Source organism: Marmota flaviventris, chromosome 1 (genome assembly GCF_047511675.1).
Source record: "Marmota flaviventris isolate mMarFla1 chromosome 1, mMarFla1.hap1, whole genome shotgun sequence".
Classification (NCBI taxonomy): Eukaryota; Metazoa; Chordata; class Mammalia; order Rodentia; family Sciuridae; genus Marmota; species Marmota flaviventris.
In genome coordinates, this window is record NC_092498.1 from 28,903,150 (window position 1) to 28,923,557 (window position 20,408).

The window sequence follows — 20,408 nt, forward strand, 5'->3', positions numbered from 1 at the left end:
ACTGAGCTACAGCCCCAGCCCTAGACAGCTTTCTAACTTGTAGAAATAACAGTTTCATATATCTCAAACTAATACCTATTAGGCTTTATTAAGAAACCATCAGACTTTGGAAAGGGATGGTTAGTGATACTTTATATAGTTTTATATGGGTAATTAGAATAATGGAAGTGTCACCTATTTTTTATATTGGAAAAATAGTAGAAGTTAATTTTTAATATCCTTGAGAATAGGTTTGAGAGTTTTGTTCTTTTGACAGATATAATCTATTGAAAAGACACTTAATAAAGATCCTGTCATGTTCTTGTCTGCTTAGGAAGGTCATAGAAGGAGAAAGGAATTCATTATGGTACTTGATATATTCATAGTAAATTAAAATAGCATATTTTAAAACTCCAAAAATATTTCTTGATAACACTTCTGTTGTTAGCTGCCTAAGCTGTGTCAGTGCAGTGCTTCAAGGGGAGCGGAGAAGCATTGTTAAAGCATATTATATGAGCCTCCTCTATTCTGCAGGCCTATATGCTCAGGGATGGCTCTGACTAGTCTCATAAGTTTGTGAATGATTCAGAAAAGTGTGGTAGACCAGCTCTAGGAGGAGGGCTCAAAGTCAGGAAGGTCTAGTGAATCTATGGGATATTGTTTGGGTACTGAAGAAGACAAGTACATGCAGCATGAAATCTGCTCACAGAACATCATTAATAAGTGTTAATCATTTTCATCTACCCATTCCTGTGTCTGTTATAGCTCTACTTACTTGCACATCAGGAAAGGAAGAAATGCACTGTTAAAATCAAAACAACTTTGATCTTTTCAGGCCGAGAAAGAATAGACTGATATTACTTACATTAATGAGCTTAAAAATGACTGTGAATTACCTGCTGAAAGAGTATAATACTGTTTAATCAGAATTTTATTATAAATTGGTTATGTGTAATACTTATTTAGATGGTTGACCACTTTGGCATTCCTTGTGCAAGCAGTAACCTTCATCTGTACGAATTGATTCAGCTTTCCTAATAGTTCATGTTAGCAGCTGGTTTTAGGGAGAGATTCACACTAGGCTTTGAAGCTAGTGGACTCAGGCTTAAATCCTGGATATTCCACTATTAGCAAATTAATTAGTTTCTCATGTTTCCATTATATACAAAGTGGGGAAAATAATACTTATTTCACTGTGCAACTGAGAAGAATAAATGAGATCTTGTGCATATAAGGTAACCAGTAATGTTCTGTTTACAGAATAAATGCTCATAAATCAGACAGCAAGATCAAAGAGCTTCCAGGAAATAAAGACCTCCCTAGTGGCTGAATGTATTGTTTTTCTAACAGCAGAGGAAACTCTGTACTTACCTAGCATGTGAAACCTTCCTGAAGTCACTTGGTCCCCTGCATTCCTCTAGCCTCCTGGAACTTAGCACTTCTTAACCAAAGTATCAAAAGCAGTTGCTTTAAACACATATCATATTTCCTTGATATAATATCTGTTTCTATATTTGTTTATGATTATAGTATGGTATACATTTTCTGAAATTTAACATTGCCCAAAAGTTCCAGTTATAATTATGTCAATGAGGTTTTCATTGGGAAAATAAATTTTGTAATTAATCTAATGTACTAAAGACAGTCACAGTTCATAGAGATTTTGAAGTGGTTTACAGAATGAATATATATTCTAAAAAATGCAACATCATGACCAAAGACAAAAGAGAGATTTTGTTCTTTACATGCATTAATCTACAAACAGCATTTGTGTATATCTGTTTATTTTTACTTTGCAAAAGAGAAAGATAACTTGTTACAAATTTTGAAGTATCTTGAATTGCACTTTTAAACAGATATTATCATCCTTTACTGATAAAGAACTCTTGGCATATGCAAAGGCTGGAGCAGTAGCTGAAGAAGTCTTAGCAGCCATTAGAACTGTGATTGCATTTGGAGGACAAAATAAAGAACTTGAAAGGTTTGAGTTTCTTTTTAAAGTTGCTAGAAATGTTCAATTCTGTGTCATCTTATATACCTTTCATCTTGACAGTGTTAATTATAAGAGTTTTTCCTAATATAAATGTATTTCCTTAAATATCTTAATGAATACATTATAATATTAGCATTGCTAATATTCTGGAGAAGTTACAATTCTAGTTGCATTCTTTTTATATCTGTTAATTCAAAGAGTTTTCTATGGTTTTATAGGTGGACAGTGATATAAAAATAATTTACTAAGTCTGAAATGTATTTTATATCTCTGATTTTTTGTTTTTGGTCTATCGAGCTAATTCTTGATTCTGTAAGATTGAATATTTCCTGTAAAGTGTATAGGAACATTTTAATCTGTGGTTCATTCCCTTTTTTATCCAGGCTTCTACTTAGATGAATATGCTCCATAATTTGGAAGATAAAAATGTAACCAAAAACAAATTTTTACAAAAGCTCAAAATCTTTTTTATTATGTGCTGTTTAACTATTCTCCTGTGACTGTTCTCTTTTATTAGCTTTCTGAGAGTTTAGATAGTAATTTGTTGAAATTTATAACATTCACCAGATCCATTGATTTCTGAGCAGTGAGAGACTTTCTTTAAAATTTAATAGATACTCTAATATTCTGATATAATCGTTTAATGTTTTTTTACACACAAATTAAATATATTGTTTTGGGTATATCATTGTGTGGTAAATCCATAAAGGGAATTTTTAAAGTCAAAACAATGGTTGCTCCTGGTGATGAAGTAATGTTGTCTGATAAGAGTAGGACACATGGCCCAGGAGTCTCTGGCTCTGGAAGTGTTCTGTTTCTTGACCTTAGATATGATTGCATGCATAGTCACTGTAGAATTGTTTTTATACTGCACACATTTGTTTGTTCATATGATGTATTTTATACCCACTAAGATAATGTATGATAGCTAAGTATCAAAGTTCAAAGGAAAACAACATATAAGTGTTCTCTTTTGATTTTTGCTAAGGATTTTGCTTTTGATTTCAATTGTGTCTAACGAATAAAATGGGAAGTCTTGCTTAATGGCCATGCCAACATTCCATTGAATAAAGCCCATACTTTCTTGGAGCTTAAATTTTTACAGGAGGAAGGGAAGGGTACAGACTACAAATGAGCAAGTATCTACTGCACCAGTTGGAGATAATGTTATTTGGGAAAATGATGAGAGAATCAGAGGGGGTAGAAAGACATTATAGATTTTTTTAAATTCCCTGAAAAACAATCAGTCTGTGTGTTGATGAGGATGAAAAGGAAAGATTTAAGTATGGTGGTCAGGGAAGCCCTCTTCAGGAGGTTTCATGAAGGCTGAAACTTATGAGATGAAAAAAAGCCACCCATGATGGGAATAGGGATGGATGGGTTGGAAGAAGAATCTTCCAAATTTTCTGAGGTGCCAAAGGTTTTCTGTGTTCTAGGAAATATCATAAGACGTGTGATTAGAGGACAGAGGAGTGAGGGAAATTTGATGTGGATAGAGGCCAGAATGTGGGGATCTGTAGGCCACAGAGAAGAGCGAGGACTTTATTCCATGGGCCTGGGGAAGTGGCTGAGGGTACTAAACAGAAGAATGACCATGTTGTTTTGACCTGGTTAATGGGTGAGAGCAGATAAAGGGTGGGATCAGGGAGACCAGTGGAGTGCTGATACAGCAGTCCCAGGAGTGGAATTATTGTAGCCTGCTCTAGAGCAGTGACAAGTACCTAGATTTGGGATTTAATTCGAAAGCACAATGGATAAGACTATTTTTAGAACAAACATATTCCTTCAGTTTTCTCTCTGGCTCTTTTTCTCTTTGTCTCTCTTTCCATATGGACTAGCAATCAAAGTCTTGGTCTGATTTTGTCTTCAAAATAGCAGATACAGGAAGAAATTAACTATCTTGGAATGGAAATTTAATCCTAATTGTAAACAAATGTAATAGAATCATTTTGTTCTTCTTAATTTAATAATATTCTTCTCTCTTATGTGTGCTTTGCAAATATATTTGTCTATTAGTATTATTTTCCATTTGTTTAACCAAGATTATTCCTCCTTTTAAGCATTTACTTTCATCTTTGACAAGTATTTTCATAATAGTTAAGAAGAAGATTTTCTAAATATTAATGTTTTGCTATATTCAGTTCATTTTAGGAACTTCTACCTTATTATTCCTATGCTAAATCTTTTAATGGATAAATGATATTAAAATCTGGTTTTATACTGACTGACATTTTATAGAAAAATTAACAAAGAGCCTATGTAAAAAGAATATTGTTTATGTCAGCTCTCTCTTCTACCCCCTTATCTTCATTTAGCTTTTATGGTGTCTAAATTATTTTCTTCCTGTTGTTGCTTTTTCTTGTGCAAATGTTTCCTCTGGCTGCATAGGACAATAGCACATCAGTGAAATGGTTTCTGCATTAGTCTCAGTAAGCAAGAATGGAAAAAAAGGAGATGGTAGAGTGTGAGTCATAAGCATTAAACCTCCTTAATGTAATCATGTGTAACTTATGCCAAGTAGTACCTTATACCTCAGCTAAACTCAATTCCTAAAGTGGGAGATATACACATACTCTGCAGAAGCAAGTTATAGCTGGCAAGATAAGGATGTTCATATTTTATCACTATCAAGTTCCATTTAAATTTGCTCTTTAGTGGATATAATCATCATATAAATTTCATCTGTCATACTTTTGTAATGATAAAGTGGCTAGATAAAAAAAAAGTAGTCAGAAAGGAGATGGTTAGAGTGTGGGTTATAAGCATTAAATTTTCTTAATGTAATCATGTATAATTTATGGCAGATGGTACTGTGTACCTCAGCTCAACTCCTAAAGTGGGAGATATATACACACTTGTGTGTGCCACACCCCTGAACCCTGCAAAGGAAACATTGTTATAACTGACAAGTTGAGGATCTGCATATTTTATGACTATAAAGTTCCATTTAAATTTGTTCTTAGTGGACATATAAATTTTATTTGGCATGCTTTTATATTTGTGATAAAGTAGTTGTTTATAAAAAGTAGTCATAAAGACCAGAGAGAATGCATGCTCATATTGGTCAGAGGTCGAATTCTGCTGTACTAATGAAATGAATCCTTCAAAGAAAACATAATACTCTGTAACATTCAGATACTGGTGTATTTAATGGACCAAAGACTCCCAACTCTGAATTCTGCCAATAAGTTTCTTCATTTCAATAGCCTGAGCTCCTTTCTGCAAGGCAATACTCTGGGTTTTGATGGGAGGTCTGACAAAGAGGATAAAGACAACTTTAAGGCTAAATTACCATTTGTCCTATTTCTCTAATAATTTTACCTTGTTTCTATGTTTGTAAAGTTTTGTCTCTTTCTTTAACTCTTGGTCCTATTAGCTTATCTCCATATCTATCTTCTTAAAGCAATTTTTGTATGTTTCTTTTAAATGAAGGTAAAATTATAGGCACTATCTCCTTTTGCTTTAACATCAAAAATTGTCCACTCTTTGAAGGTTTAAAGTACTTTAAAGCCTGTTAAGCCATTAGAATTGAAGAAAGAAAATGTTTCGGTGGACTCCAACATTTTTCATTGTTGTTTACGTTTGCTTGCTTGTTTTGTATGTAACTCCTTATATTTACGCTAAGAGGTCTCATGGGAGTTCTCCAAGACATTGTGCTGTGCATGGATAGCAGGGCTATAAATGTTGAAATTTTTATTTTTCTTAGCCCTCATAGCCAGAAAGCCGTGGGTGGCCCAAGCCACTTACCCGTAGCAGCAGGCAGCCATGGCATGAAAAATGTTGGAAGAAAAAATATAGGCAATGTGTAGAAAGAATAAAAGAAGGGGACACTGATAAATACTGGAGGAATATTATATATTTTTAAGCCTCGATAAATTTTTTCGGTCAGTGACTTTTAAAATAGATATCTATGAAAACAAGATAAATTGTATAGCTTAAATGTAAAAGTATTACATGGCAATTCAAAGCAGGCAAAATCTCTCACACATGTAATCTCCCAGTTGATCCTTCCAAGAGTACCAAAGGGAGGCAGGCTAGGGAGCAAGTTGTCCTTAAGGGTCAGAGATTTAAATGACATTCTTGTGTTTAGTACTTTCTAGAACTATGTCTCCATTTTATTAATTAATGGAAGAGGCATGCGGATTCTGAAGGGAAGGCAGCTTTTTTCATAGCTTCTTATTTTGTTTTGTGTGTGAAACAGTTCATATCCTGTATGTTTGCTAAACATTGCTTCACTTATTTCACTATTGCTAAAGCCAGAGAAGGAACTTTTAGAATACTCATCCACAAATAAGTTAGCCTCATTTTCATGTTCTACAAGAAGAGAATAAAATAGTAATAACATCATAATGTCAATGTGAGGGCAAAAGGAAAATACATGTATGTTACTAGGATGAGCATATTCTAGCTACTCAATCACCATCATGCTACATTGACATTTTCATAAGATTTATGAGTATATATGATAATTTTTGTTCTTTCTCCAAGGTACAATAAAAATTTAGAAGAAGCTAAAAGAATTGGAATAAAAAAAGCTATCACAGCCAACATTTCTATGGGTGCTGCTTTTTTGCTGATCTATGCATCATATGCACTGGCATTCTGGTATGGGACTTCCTTGGTCCTCGCAAAGGAGTATACTATTGGAAAAGTGCTCACTGTAAGTTATATATGAGTCATAAAAAGAAATAAGTCATTATTTAAAATGCTAATGAAATCAAGTGGCTTTATCTTTACTTTAAAAGAATATACTCTGAACAGTTATTGAATATTCCAAAGAAATAGGTGTTACTAGGTTAGAATGGTAAGGAAGTCCGATGCATTCAGCAAGCAATTTTGTGGTCTCTTTTGCAAATCTCTTGCACAATTCTTCCTGTAGCCTAAATAATAGTAACATTATCAATCTCTCTAGCAGAGACTTTCATTTAATGAGATCATTTCTTTGTGTCAAAATTAATACTAAACATTTTTATTTTCTAATTTACTATTCACATTAACAGATGGCAAAACACATAATTTACTTTCAAATTATTTTGAATGGCAACTAATCCACCTCACAAATTGATGAAAGACAATGAAATAATTGGCAAACCAAGTTTAATCTGCATCCTTTAGGGAAGGTCACTCCATTTCTTTCTTAGGCCAAGCACAAGTATATTGCATTAACCAGAGACTGTGTTTCCTTGAGTTCCTGGAAATAGTTTATTTTCTCAGGATTCACATTTGTAATAATTTTGTAATAATTTCCTCTTGGGTTTTTTTCAGCCTGTTGCATCATCCAGCATTTGTGAGGCTGTCCTGAGAAGGAATGGCTTTTACGAAAAAGACTTTTTAGGATAGTGATGCTGTGGGTGAGGGTAGGTTGTAGTAAGAGATGTATATTGCCTCATTTTAATATACATAAGCAATTTATTTCATTTTACTTTTTGTGGTGTTGGGGAGTTCAACCTAGGGCCTAACTCATCCTAGACAAGAGCTTCTACTACTGAGCTATACCCCCAATCCTAGATGAGCAGTTTAAATCCAGTATTCACTGAACTCAAATCTGCTTCACAAACTGGAGTCATTTGGAATAGTGAGTTCAGGATTTGATATCAGGCCAACATGTTTCTAATTCCAGCTGTGCCAGTTACTAGCTAAATGAGTGAGGCAGCCATTTAAACTTTTCAAGCCTCTGTTGCCTCTTCTGCCTCTTCTGCCAAATGGAGTGTGCCTTTTCAGTGTTGAAGTAAGGACTAATTGAAGTAATGAATATAGAATTTCTTAGCAAAGTTCCTTCTATATGAATTATTGGGCAATATAAGTCTTATATGATTTAGAAAGAAATGTTAACTTCTCTTCAACTTCCAATAGAAGCAAAATTGAGTAAGTCTTTACGAATAAGAAACTGATTTAAGCAAAACAAAGAGCAAAAACGTATCTATTAGACCTCAGAGAATGGTCTGGTGGTGAGCATGGGGGAGACTTAGCCTTATGTGTGTGCTTTATAATTTATAAAATATTTTCATGTGCAGTTTCATCAGATACAATGTACAAAAAGAACAGTCTTACTTATTTTTACAAATGAAGAAATAAAAGTTCAGTGATTATAAGAGAATGTCCTAAAGACATATAGTAATTAGTACTTATTTAGGATTTGGACCTAGGTCTTCTGACTTATCTTCTAGTGTTTGTCTCCATTTTCCCCTCTTAATGGTCTAAATAAAAATACTTAGCCATTGAAGAAATATAAAAAGTGTTCTATTATAATATTGTGGTTATATAGAATTACATTGTTGTTTCACTGAGTAAATAAGACTAACTCAACATGCTAAACATTTTTAAAATTTATTTTTAATCAATTTATCATGATTTTATTATTTTTATAAAATATAATATTTTGGTATATGTATGATATGCACTGATTAAATCAAGCCAATTAACATTTATCACCTCACTTACTTGACATTTTTTTTGTGGTGATACATTTGTAATTTACTATCTACAAACCTGTAAAACACTTTTAATACCCAATATTCTTGTGTTGCCTTCCCATTTTAAAATGGAATTAGCTATGTTGGAAAGAAGAGGAAGTATGAAAATAATTGTGATATACACAAAGTAATTTGATGGTTTTCCTCCCCATTCCTCAGGTCTTCTTTGCTGTGTTAATTGGAGCTTTCAGTATTGGACAGGCATCTCCCAACATTGAAGCACTTGCAAACGCAAGAGGAGCTGCTTATGAAGTCTTTAAGATAATTGATAATGTAAGTCTGAACTGGCCATTTATCCATTCACCTAAAATATTTTCTAGTTAAGATTCAGTTTCATTATCATTTTTCTAGCTCTCCACAAAGGATCACTAACAAGCAGTTACTGTAACCTACTAATCTAAAATTTTATTCTGTTTAGAAACCAAGCATTGACAGCTTCTCGATGAGTGGGCACAAACCAGACAATATTAAGGGAAATTTGGAATTCAGAAATGTTCACTTCAGTTATCCATCTCGAAAAGAAGTTAAGGTATGGCGATAAATGACAAATCAATGATTGAACAACCTATTGGATGAAGAGCTTGTTAATTTCCTTAAGAAAATACAGAAAAAGGAAAATTCATGTATATTTTTAAACCTAGTATTGAATTGACTGATAGTTCATAGACTCTATAACTGTACACGCAAAATTGCCTTTAAGTTTATTTTTCACTCTTGGTAGATCTTGAAGGGCCTCAACCTGAAGGTGGAGAGTGGGCAGACAGTAGCCCTTGTTGGGAACAGTGGCTGTGGGAAAAGCACAACGGTCCAGCTGCTGCAGAGGCTCTATGACCCCACTGAGGGAGTGGTGAGCTAGATGCTATTTCCATTACAGATCACTCTGATGATGTGATTTCAACTACGAGTATTTGAGAATCACACTTATTTCTTATTTCAGATCAGTATTGACGGGCAGGACATTAGGACAATCAATGTAAGATACCTGCGGGAAATCATTGGTGTGGTGAGCCAGGAACCTGTGTTGTTTGCCACCACAATAGCGGAAAATATTCGCTATGGTCGTGAAGATGTCACCATGGATGAGATTAAGAAAGCCGTCAAGGAAGCCAATGCTTATGACTTTATCATGAAACTGCCTCATGTGAGTTAGCCTGACCTTCATGGTTCCAAAGGTGTGAAGAATAGACAGTGGCCAAACAGTCCATAGGAAGTTAGGAATCTACTGTATATTGGGAAAACCTCCTTAAAAGGGAAATTGAAATTATTTTGAATCGTTAATCTCTAGCAGTATTAACTAGTAGTAGATATGTCTTTTAAAACTAGGGTTGGTTATTGCTAAGTTCTAATGAACTAGACTGTATTGCCTATGATGAGGCTTAGTTTCATGGGATTACTCCCTGATTTACAATGATTTAATACATGAACACCTTGTTCTTTTGCTAACTCCTCCTATGTTTTTCCTGTTGTAGAAATTTGACACCCTGGTTGGAGAAAGGGGCGCTCAGCTGAGTGGGGGCCAGAAACAGAGAATCGCCATTGCTCGTGCCCTTGTCCGCAACCCTAAGATCCTCCTGCTGGATGAGGCCACGTCAGCCTTGGACACAGAAAGTGAAGCAGTGGTTCAGGTGGCTCTGGATAAGGTCTGTGAGCCCTGGTTCAAACCAACTTATTTATGAATGTAACACCCTGTTTTTAATTCTTCTTAATTTTGGCCTTTACTTGTATTTGTATTTATTATAATAAAATATCATGTTAAACCATTATCAATTGACTATATGTTTACTGAAGTTAGAGAAGATGGTCTATAGCTTTGATGGTTTTATAACATGCAAAGCACTGGTGTTTGGTGAATATAATTAGAAAGAATGATTTTTTTAACATGTAAATATGAATGTATTAAAAAACCAAATTTCTCCCTCTTTAGGCCAGAGAAGGCCGGACCACCATTGTGATAGCTCACCGTTTGTCCACAGTTCGTAATGCTGATGTCATCGCTGGTTTTGATGATGGAGTCATAGTGGAGAAAGGAAATCATGATGAACTCATGAAAGAGAAAGGTGTTTACTTTAAACTTGTCACAATGCAGGTATGATTTGACTCTAGAACTTCCTTAAATTATGTCAATGATAAACTAATGTTGCTATGAGTAAAGCTATAAATAAATGTTATTTGATTTGATTCTCTTGAAAAGTAAGAAAAAATACTGGGGGATTTAGGATCAAGCCAGTGTTTAAAATGTTTTTTTTCTTAAAAAGAGAGGAACTAAAGAATAAATACAGAAAAGCTTAAAGTGATTTAAAGGTGTACTATTCACTAATAATAACCACTAGCCACATATGATCATTGAACATTTAAATGTTGATTAACCTGAATTGAAATGTTGTAAGTAGACAACACACATCAGATTCTGAAGGCTTAGTACAAAAACAAAACAAAATAAAAACAAAAAAAAGAATTGCAAAATATTTCAAATGTTTTATATTGATTGTGTGTTGAAATGATAATATCAGATAAGAATATCTTGAATGTTATTAGGTTAAAAAAATAAATAATTCAAATTGATTTTATCTCTTTTCACATTTTTAAAATATAGCTACTGGAAAATTTTAAATGAAAAATATGGCTTATATTATTGCTCATACCATTTTTCTGTCAATTGGTCCAAAGCAAACTTGATTGAGCTAAATTTCCTCAGAAAGGAGATGACCAGATAAGATGCATGGAAAGGATTTCACATTTCTGCATATTCACTAGAAATCCTTATTTAGTAGTTTTTATTTTTCCATATATTACACAGAAAGGAACAGCAGTTTAACTTCATCCATTCCTGTAACTACTTGAAGCAAATTACCATTTTTCTTGGTATCTGATGTTCATTGGTTAACTAATCCTAACCAGTGTATGCATATTTCTTATTAATTTTAGACAGGAGGAAATGAAATTGAATTAGAAAATGAAGTTGGTGAATCCAAAATTGACATTGATGTCTTCCATATGCCTTCAAAAGATTCAGGATCCAGTATAATAAGAAGAAAATCAACTCTCAAGAGTATCCATGGACCACAAGGCCAAGACAAAACAGAGGTTTCAGTCCCTGGCCTGCTGGCTCCCTTGTTTTTTGTCTTGTAATGATGCAGAAACATCTCAGAAGGGTCGGGCAGAGTAAAGCTCTTAACCTCATGGGGGTTTGGGGACACTATGTAGCCTTCTAAGGCATACCCCTGTTGACCTACTTTCTCCAACTAGGCCCCACCTCCTATAGTTTCCACTACCTCTCAGTAATGCCATCAGATAATTAATCCATCAATGGTTTCATCCCTTGATGAGGTCAGAACTCTCATAATCTAATCATCCAGGAATGCACCTCTGAACACTGCTGCATGATCAGGCACCTAGCCTTTAACACATGAGCTTTTGGGGGAATTTCAGAGCCAAACAATAACACTCCTAGTTGGGTGGGCTGGGGCTGAGGTAGGAATGGGAACAAGAAATGATTTTCCAGCATTTTGTGATATTCTCGAGGGTGTTCCACAAACTAAAATGTCAGCATTTTAAAATCAGTTTAGAATTTAAAATTAAGAACTTATAGAAAGATTTCTAGAATTAGAATTTATAATGTAAAGACTATAGTAGATCTTTAAATATTAAAATTTCATTTCTGTTTATCCCTAAGTGTAAATATTATTATTATTATTTTCTGAATGCCAGGTCAAGAGTTAAATGTTTGTGCAAACATCATTCATTTCTTAAAAAACAAAGGGATACAGTAACAGAATCTGTCAGCACTTTCTAGAAGCTAAATACCAGTAACTGATAAGGAAAAATAATGTATTCACTTAAGAAGTTTTGTGCATATGGAAGAACTGTACATCATAAAATCAATTATCAATTTTTTTAAACTAGCTTTTTGTGCTATTTTGTGTTTTCTAGGATGAAAATATACCTCTAGTTTCCTTTTGGAGGATTCTAAAGCTGAATTTAACTGAATGGCCTTATTTTGTGGTTGGTGTATTTTGTTCTATTATAAATGGAGGCCTGCAGCCAGCATTTGCAATAATATTATCAAGGATTATAGGGGTAAATGTTTACATCCATTTTGGTTTTATATTTACTTGTGAGTCCTAAATGAAGAATGAATGGAGCATGTGTGTTTGTATAAACTTACATAAGCCATTGAGAACACATCTCTTCACATGACACTAACCAGCTCAAAGATATAAAAATAGAATATGGTATGTGAGAGGAAAGTTGAGTTTGTAAATTCATATCTAGGGCCCTGTCAATTTCCATCTCAGGGGACTAGATCCCTGAGATAGTGAAACCAGTAACATGACTCTTTTGTACCATCAACGTTGGGGTCTAAGCAAAATTCTAGAACTGTCATCTCACCCAGTGTACAAAGGGGATTCCTCATGTATTTTTCAAACTGACTCAAGAATAAGCTGTTACTTAACCTACACACTTGCCAGGACATGACCAGGCCTAGCATGCAATCCCTGGAAGGTGTAATTTTCATCTCTGTTGCTAAAACTGAAAAAGAAATAGCTTCCTAAATATTGAGGTTGATGTATACTGGTTTCACCTGATCTAACAGTGATGTTTTCAATAATAACGTTACAAACGAAGCAGGCGTGCTCTCTATTTAGTGACAGGTTTTCAATCATCAAGCTAAGGATACCCTTGCCATACTGCTGAAAACATTGTGGAGAAAGAAATTGAGCACTACAAGTAGCATAAGCCAACACTAACTTTTGATTTTAAAACAAAAAATACATAACCATTCACATCTATCCATGCATGACTAGCTTTTTTCAGGTTGATATTCATGTATTAAGTACTCATTCAAGAAATATTTTTTCAGTGTTTGCTTTGTGCCAGCTATTTTTCTGTGTGCTGTAAAATTGCCAACAAGAAAACAAAATTTCTGGTTTCATGGAGCATGTATTTTATGACAGAGGCCAGCAAGCTTTTCTATACAGGATACAAGAGTAAATATTTTAGGCTTTGCAGGTCCTATGGATTCTGTTGCTGATAGTCAACTCTTCCCTTGTGGCACAAATATGGAAACAAATGAACATGCTGTATTCCACTAAAACTTTATATAAATATCTGCCCTGTGGCCTGTAGTTTGCTGACCCTGTTCTAACATATGTCTTGTAGGCAGAGTGATAGACAGTGGTGTCATCAGAAAAAAAGAAATAGAAGTGGTTGACTTAGGATTGGGTTCAGCTTTTGTTAACAAAAATTCAACTTATGTACTTAATGTCTTTCTCATGCCTGTTATAACAGTAAGCCTGAAGGTCAATGATGCAGAGCTGACACATAGCTCCTAAGTATTGGGGCAGGCAATCAGCCATCTGTCTTGTAAACAGTGGGCTTTGAGTCTGATTGCTTGGTCTATACTCTTGGGTCATCCCTGGCTGGCTGGCTGTGTTATCTTGAGCAGGTTAATTGCAATCTCTCTGTGCTTTAGTTTCCCTTACTATAAAATGATGGTGATGATAAAGCAACTTGAAGAGATGTTTGTGGGACAAGAGGAACAGTACACATGGATTTGCTAGAGTATTGTCTGGCACAAAGTCAGAATTCAGTGATTGACAGTTGTTTATTTCTATTGAAATGACTAGGCAAGAAAAAATGATTTAATCTCTTCTATCCCCTCCTTTTTCACCAAGGATAAAGTTATCTGGGCTGGGTTAGGAATGTGACTCTCACAGAATGATTTTGACCTTGTGAAGGGAGAGGTGTGTTTTCTTTCCCTGTGGTTGATATTCTGTTTTCTTTGAACCCAAGATGTTCTATTTGCCCTTCTAACCATTTCTGTAAAAGTTTCCATGTATGGTTCTCAGTCACCTGACTGCAGCTCTCAAGTGACTATCTAACTGGCCATATGACAAAGAATGCTAACAGCAGCCTCCTTCCTTTCTGAAAGGCCAAATGCATGAGCACCTCTCTCTCTCTGGTGCTCTGGTGCACCAAAAGCACATCAGCAGTTTCCTTCCAGATACCTCAGAATAGTTCGAAATGTTCACATAGCAAAACAACAAATTGCCATACGATATAGTTCCTCACCAAGGAAGAAAGAGTATTTGCATTGCTACTTTACATAGCCCAATGGCATTTATTACTCCAAGAGGAAACCTGAGCAGACAAAATGTTGGATCAATTGATGAGTGACAGACCTCTTCTTGGTTATTAAGGAAGGAAGAAGGCAGATACCTTTAAGGTCAATATTAGATAAAAGAGGCAACCCTGATTCCCAGAATGCAAAGGCTCTCCTGACCCCCAGAATAATGCCAGATGGGGAGTGGGGCAGACCTGGCATGATTTTTTCAGTGATTAAACTAATAGTCCTTTAAATATCTTCTCATAGGTATTTACAAAAAATAATGATCCTGAAATACAACGACAGAACAGTAACATATTTTCGCTGTTGTTTCTAATCCTAGGAATCGTTTCTTTTGTTACATTTTTCCTTCAGGTAAGTGTCTACACTTTTATTTTATTCATTTTGAGGGAATTTATGGCCATCTGTGTAATTTTCCTTTTAGTAGCATTGTTCCTCTATTAACTTGGTTACTAACAGCTATGTTGGTTTTTATCCTGTGACTCTCTGGATTTGCTTCCCCTCCCTTCTGACTCCTCCCTCAGCTGCCAATGTCAGTGTAATTAGAGGGATACAGTGTTTGATCTAATATCATGATTGGAAATGAAAGGTGAGAACTCAAAAATGGGCTTTGGTGAGACTCTAGATATAAGTTTGAATATAAGTATTGCCAGTGAATTTAAATACCCAAAGAAATGTCTTCCAGTATTCTAAAAGTCAACAACAAATAAGAACTTCCTAAACAAGCTACACTGTTTTGAAGAATTTATCAATCAACTTTTTCTAAAGGAAAAAGGACTCTTTAACTATGAAAGAATGTCAGTCCTCAAGGGGCTGGCATTGTGGCTCAGTGGTAGCACACTCGCCTAGCAAGCGCAAGGCCCTGGGTTTGATCCTCAGCACCACGTAAAAACAAATAAAGGTATTGTTCCAACTACAACTAAAAAATAAATATTAAAAAAAGAATGTCAATCCTCAAATAAAAACTCTAGGAAATATTTGTAGAGTCATATTTTTTTAAAAAAATTTTTTGTAGTTATAGGTCGACAGAATGCCTCTATTTGTTTATTTTTATTGGTGTTAAGGATTGAACCCAGTGCTTCACACATGCTAGGCAAAGTGCTCTGCCACTGAGCTACAGCCTCAGACCCTAGAGTCAGATTTTACAACTTGTGAATCATTTGGCAGAAATGAAATTTTTAAAGGCATCAAGTGCTCTACAAGTTTAGTATGCTAAGGCAGTATGGGTTTTGGTGTAAGACATAGGTTGGTGGGGTTTTTTTGTTTGTTTGTTTGTTTGTTTTTTGTTTTTTGGTACCAGGGATTGAACTCAGGGGCACTTGACCACTGAATCACATCCCCATCCTCCTATTTTGTATTTTTTAAATTTAGAGATAGGGTCTCACTGAATTGCTTAGTGCCTCACTATTGCTAAGGCTGGCTTTGAACTCGCAATCCTTCTGTCTCAGCCTCCTGAGCTGCTGGGATTACAGGTGTGTGCCACTGTTCTTGGCTATGCTAGGTTTGAGTACCAGTTGCACAAGTACCCAATTTTGAGTCCTTAGCAAAATGAGAAATTTATTATTATTATTAGTAGTAGTAGTAGTAGTAGTATATTGGAGATTAAACCAGGGGCACTTAACCACTGAGCCACATCCTCATATTTGATCCTCATATTTGATTTAGCAACAGGGTCTCACTGAGTTGCTTAGAGCCTTGCTAAGTTGCTGAGGCTGGCTTTGAACTCACAATCCTCCTGCCTCAGCCTCCTGAGCCACTGGGATTATAAGCATGTGCCACAAGCACCTGGGCAAATAAGTACTTTAACTGTCTAAGCCTCAGTGTTCTATCTGTATGTAGCACAGGGGTAATGTTGCCTCTTGACGACTATGAGAGTTCGTGTGCCCAAGTGTGCAGGCCTGGGTGAGGCCTTAGTAAATAACAATCACTTATATAAATGAGTGGCATGTTCTTCTTATTCTTCACAGGGCTTCACATTTGGCAAAGCTGGAGAGATCCTCACCAAGAGACTCCGATACATGGTTTTCAGGTCCATGCTGAGACAGGTATGTTGTTAAGGGGTGAGCTGGCATGTGGGACTCCTCTTTTGTACTTGGGAACTCAGGAATGGGAGCTCAGCCAGGCCGCTCAGACTGCTCCTGTGTAAGTCATCCTTCAGTCTTCTCTCAGAGGTGTCTTTAAACCATCCCCCAGGTCAAGTAGAGGCCTTGGTGTCTGTTGGATGTATATAGGTGGGTACAAGGAACTGCAGTTGAGACAGATGTCGTTTCCTGAGTATTTTCACCTCCAGCTTTTTGTCTGAGTAGTTGTAGGCAGTGTCAGTGGAAGTGACCTTCAATGCCCCCATTCCTTTCCTCCCTTTCTTTCCTTCTTTCTCTTGGGAAACCTAGGATACTCTGTCATGTTTTTTTTTTCCTGCCCTTTTTCCCCATCCTTTCAACAAATCCAAACTCATCCACATGGCCCATTCCTTACTGCCAGTTCCTTTGCTGTGGCTAGACTGATACAGCACTTCAAACTGCAGCATTGCCATCTAGTAACGACTCAATGGACTGCCTTTCTTTTCTCATACCTTCAAGATCCTTGCAACAGACACTCTGAATGTTTTCCCTAGAAAGGGAAATAAAGGATTTTAGGAATGTAACCTATAGCATCCTGGTTGAAAGGAGTAAGTTTATTTAATAATCAGGATATTTTTATATGTAACTTAAAACATTCCTTTTTAAAATCATTAATCACTTGCCATTGAATAAAATGATGCTCTAGAAACCTGCTCCAGACATGCCAGGGCTACTTGAATCCTGGTTGAGAAGCATCTGTGGGCTGTGCTAGGATTTCTAGAGGACATGCAGGTTTCCACCTGTCTTTGATTTTGTAGTCCTTTCCCACTCTTCCTACCACCACCTAAAAAGACATATTTTTGAAAGTTTCTAGCTAGTGATGGACATATCCAGGACTGAGTCTGATTAATTAGAGAGCACTATTTGATGGGGAACTCTATCTTTGGACCCTCTAGTCAAACCATATTTATAACATAGATCCCACTTAGGCTGGTCGTGGTCCAGGGCCAAATGTCTCATTACCCCATCAGCCTCCAGGCCAAGTCCCAGGTCCATTATACTTTGGGAGCTGAGCTGAGGGTTTGTATAATGCCTTCTCCATGAATTAAGAAGAACAAACCCATTAAAGCCTTGTGCTTATAAGACATCATACCAAGTATTCTAAGTCATTCAATTTGAATGGTTCCTGTCTTCAAGGAAGTTACATTCCCATGGGGAGAAACTTGAATACTTAAGAACACTAAAAGTCAGATTGATATTTGCTGTAATGAATTATAACACTCCATCTTTTCTTTGAAAATTTTAGATAAAACTGATAATTACTATTTTAATGCAGATCACCACTTCAGTAACCATAGTTATTTATGGTGGACATAAGTTCTTTAAACTCATTTTTTAAGTGGTTTACAAAGAAAATTCCATTTGATACTGAATGTCACATTTTAATTTAGATTTGTTTTGTTGATTTGTTTTAACCCTGTTTATTTATTTCACCCTGAACTACAGTTATCTAACTGCATGTTCAACTTCTCTATTTGGAGGTCTAATAAATGTTTCCAATGTTAATATTTTAGACCTGAACTCTTTTTTTTTTTAAGTACCAGGGATTGAACCCAGGGGTGCTTAATCACTGAGCAACTTCCCAGCTCATTTTTTAAATTTTTTATTTTGAGAAAGGGTCTCACTAAGTTGCTCAGGGCCTCACTAAGTTCCTGAGATGGGCTTTGAACTTGCCATCCTCCTTCCTCACTGCCCCCAGCTCAACCTTTATAGGCTTACCCCTTACCTACTCTTTGCCCACATCCATGAGTGATGGCACCCTTCTACCAGTTGATCAGGGTAAAAACCATGGTGACTCCTCTTTCTGTGTTTACTATTGCAATAGCTTCCTGGCTAGTCTCATTGCCTCTCTCTGTATCCCAATCCAGTAGGTTCACCTCACAACAGGAGAGCCATTTTTCTAAAAACTAAGTCAAACCATATCTCTCTTCCTAAAACCTGCTGAAAGTGACCATTCCGCTCTGGATGAAGTATGGAATTTTATAGTTGCCTAAAAGGCCATACATGATGTCCCCTTCCCACTCTCAGGCCTCATCTCCTACACCTTAACCCTTGACCAGCACTCAGTCTGCTCCCCACACAGTGCTCACTGTGTATGTGTGGGAAGAGAAGATGGGAGGAAGCCACATGAAGACAGATCTCTGTCCAGAGGAAGAGGCAGCTTTTTCAGATTCACACCAAGTGACTTCTTAGGTTACAAGCACCCTTTAAAGCTTTGTTGCTAGTATTTGGACAGGTCCAGTGTAGTTGCACCTCAGATCCTTTGCATGTGCCAGTTCCTTCTTCTTGGATATGCTCATCCCTTCCTGCACTTAGTTCTATGCTCCAGTGTCACCTTAGAAAGGCCTTCTCTGTTTCTACACCAGTTTCTAAAATAGCACCTTCCCTTACTTCTTTGTCCTTACCCACCTCCGTTTTTCTTCACAGCGTGTATTACCTCCTGAGATGGCATAAATGTATTTGCACCCTCTATCTCCAGAACTTGAGCTTTAGGAGAGCAGCAATTTTGTTGTTAGTGCTCATTGTTTTGTCCAATACTTCAAATTGTGATTGGGACCAAGCAGGCATTCAGACTTTTTCTGATGAATGAAATGATCCGTTTATGTATTAGTATATAAATCCCTTTCTTGTCTACTGAATGTCAGAGGGGATATAATTGATCAACAAAATTGACCTTATCACTTTCCTCTTGGAGCCAAGAGTCTCACAAAATAGGACTTTGATGTGATTATGATGAAATCTCTTCTGTGCCACAGGATGTGAGCTGGTTTGATGACCCTAAAAACACCACTGGAGCATTGACAACCAGGCTTGCCAATGATGCTGCTCAAGTGAAAGGGGTACGTGACTCCTTTTGGTTTTGTCATAAGTGGTCATTTGAACCTCAGCATGAAATTGATTTTCTTATTTTAATGTTAATTATTATCATCATTGTGAAGAAAATGTTAAATAGACACAAATCCACAAATAAATGTTTTAGAACAAAAATGTTAACTATTTAAACATTAAATGCTGTTTGGTGTCTAGATAACTTGTAAGCTATCTTTTGTTATTGCTGTTCTATTCATACTCTTAACAAGATATATGTAGAAGAATTGTTATTTAGAAAAGAAGTATTTTCACTGTATCATTCAGGACCAGTTGTTTTAGTGCTCAATTAACAGAAAATTGTAGTTGCTACTGAAAAAATTATGTGTATAGTTGCTACTGGAAAGTTTAGGGACATTGCAGTTCATAAAGTGAGCAATAAAATTTGTTTTAAAAATAGGTTGAATAAAATGAAAAGCACTTGAAAAAATTAAAGCAAGGTGGAAAGAATAACTTCAAACTGCTGAACCATCAGGTTTTGATTTTTAGCAGAAGTGACAAAATTTCTTCTATAAATTTTTATGGCAAAAATCTATAAGCTGATGTAGAATTTGAAAAAAAAAAAATGTGATCTCTGCTGTGTCTCCCCCAACCTTGGGTGTTATAGTCTTTATCCTTTATTCTTCCTGTAAGGCAGTACTATCCTAGCAATTATCCTATCTAATAGATATTTTTGGAAGAATAAATTATATTTGGAATGAGAGAGTTGCATAATTACAAGTCAGATCTTTAAAAATGCTGTTTTAATACAGATATCTTTGTTGAAAGCAAACAAACCAACAAAAATCAAGATTTGGATCCAGTTATATAGAACCTAACCAAACAAAATGTACACTGCTTGAAATAAC

The 20,408-nt window shown here is 35.8% G+C and overlaps 1 protein-coding gene across 2 annotated transcripts in view; it reads left to right on the forward strand.

Moving 5' to 3' along the window:
* Abcb1 (ATP binding cassette subfamily B member 1) overlaps nucleotides 1–20,408 on the forward strand; it is a 183,550-nt gene that overhangs the window by 140,373 nt on the left and 22,769 nt on the right. For both annotated transcript variants that reach the window (XM_071612155.1, XM_071612159.1), the window contains exons 8-20: nucleotides 1,836–1,960; nucleotides 6,461–6,632; nucleotides 8,605–8,718; nucleotides 8,864–8,974; nucleotides 9,167–9,292; nucleotides 9,383–9,586; nucleotides 9,915–10,085; nucleotides 10,370–10,531; nucleotides 11,371–11,529; nucleotides 12,376–12,522; nucleotides 14,819–14,926; nucleotides 16,540–16,617; nucleotides 19,449–19,532. In XM_071612155.1, the coding sequence (XP_071468256.1) occupies nucleotides 1,836–1,960; nucleotides 6,461–6,632; nucleotides 8,605–8,718; nucleotides 8,864–8,974; nucleotides 9,167–9,292; nucleotides 9,383–9,586; nucleotides 9,915–10,085; nucleotides 10,370–10,531; nucleotides 11,371–11,529; nucleotides 12,376–12,522; nucleotides 14,819–14,926; nucleotides 16,540–16,617; nucleotides 19,449–19,532 (1,761 nt within the window). The remainder of the gene's footprint in view (nucleotides 1–1,835; nucleotides 1,961–6,460; nucleotides 6,633–8,604; nucleotides 8,719–8,863; nucleotides 8,975–9,166; nucleotides 9,293–9,382; nucleotides 9,587–9,914; nucleotides 10,086–10,369; nucleotides 10,532–11,370; nucleotides 11,530–12,375; nucleotides 12,523–14,818; nucleotides 14,927–16,539; nucleotides 16,618–19,448; nucleotides 19,533–20,408) is intronic.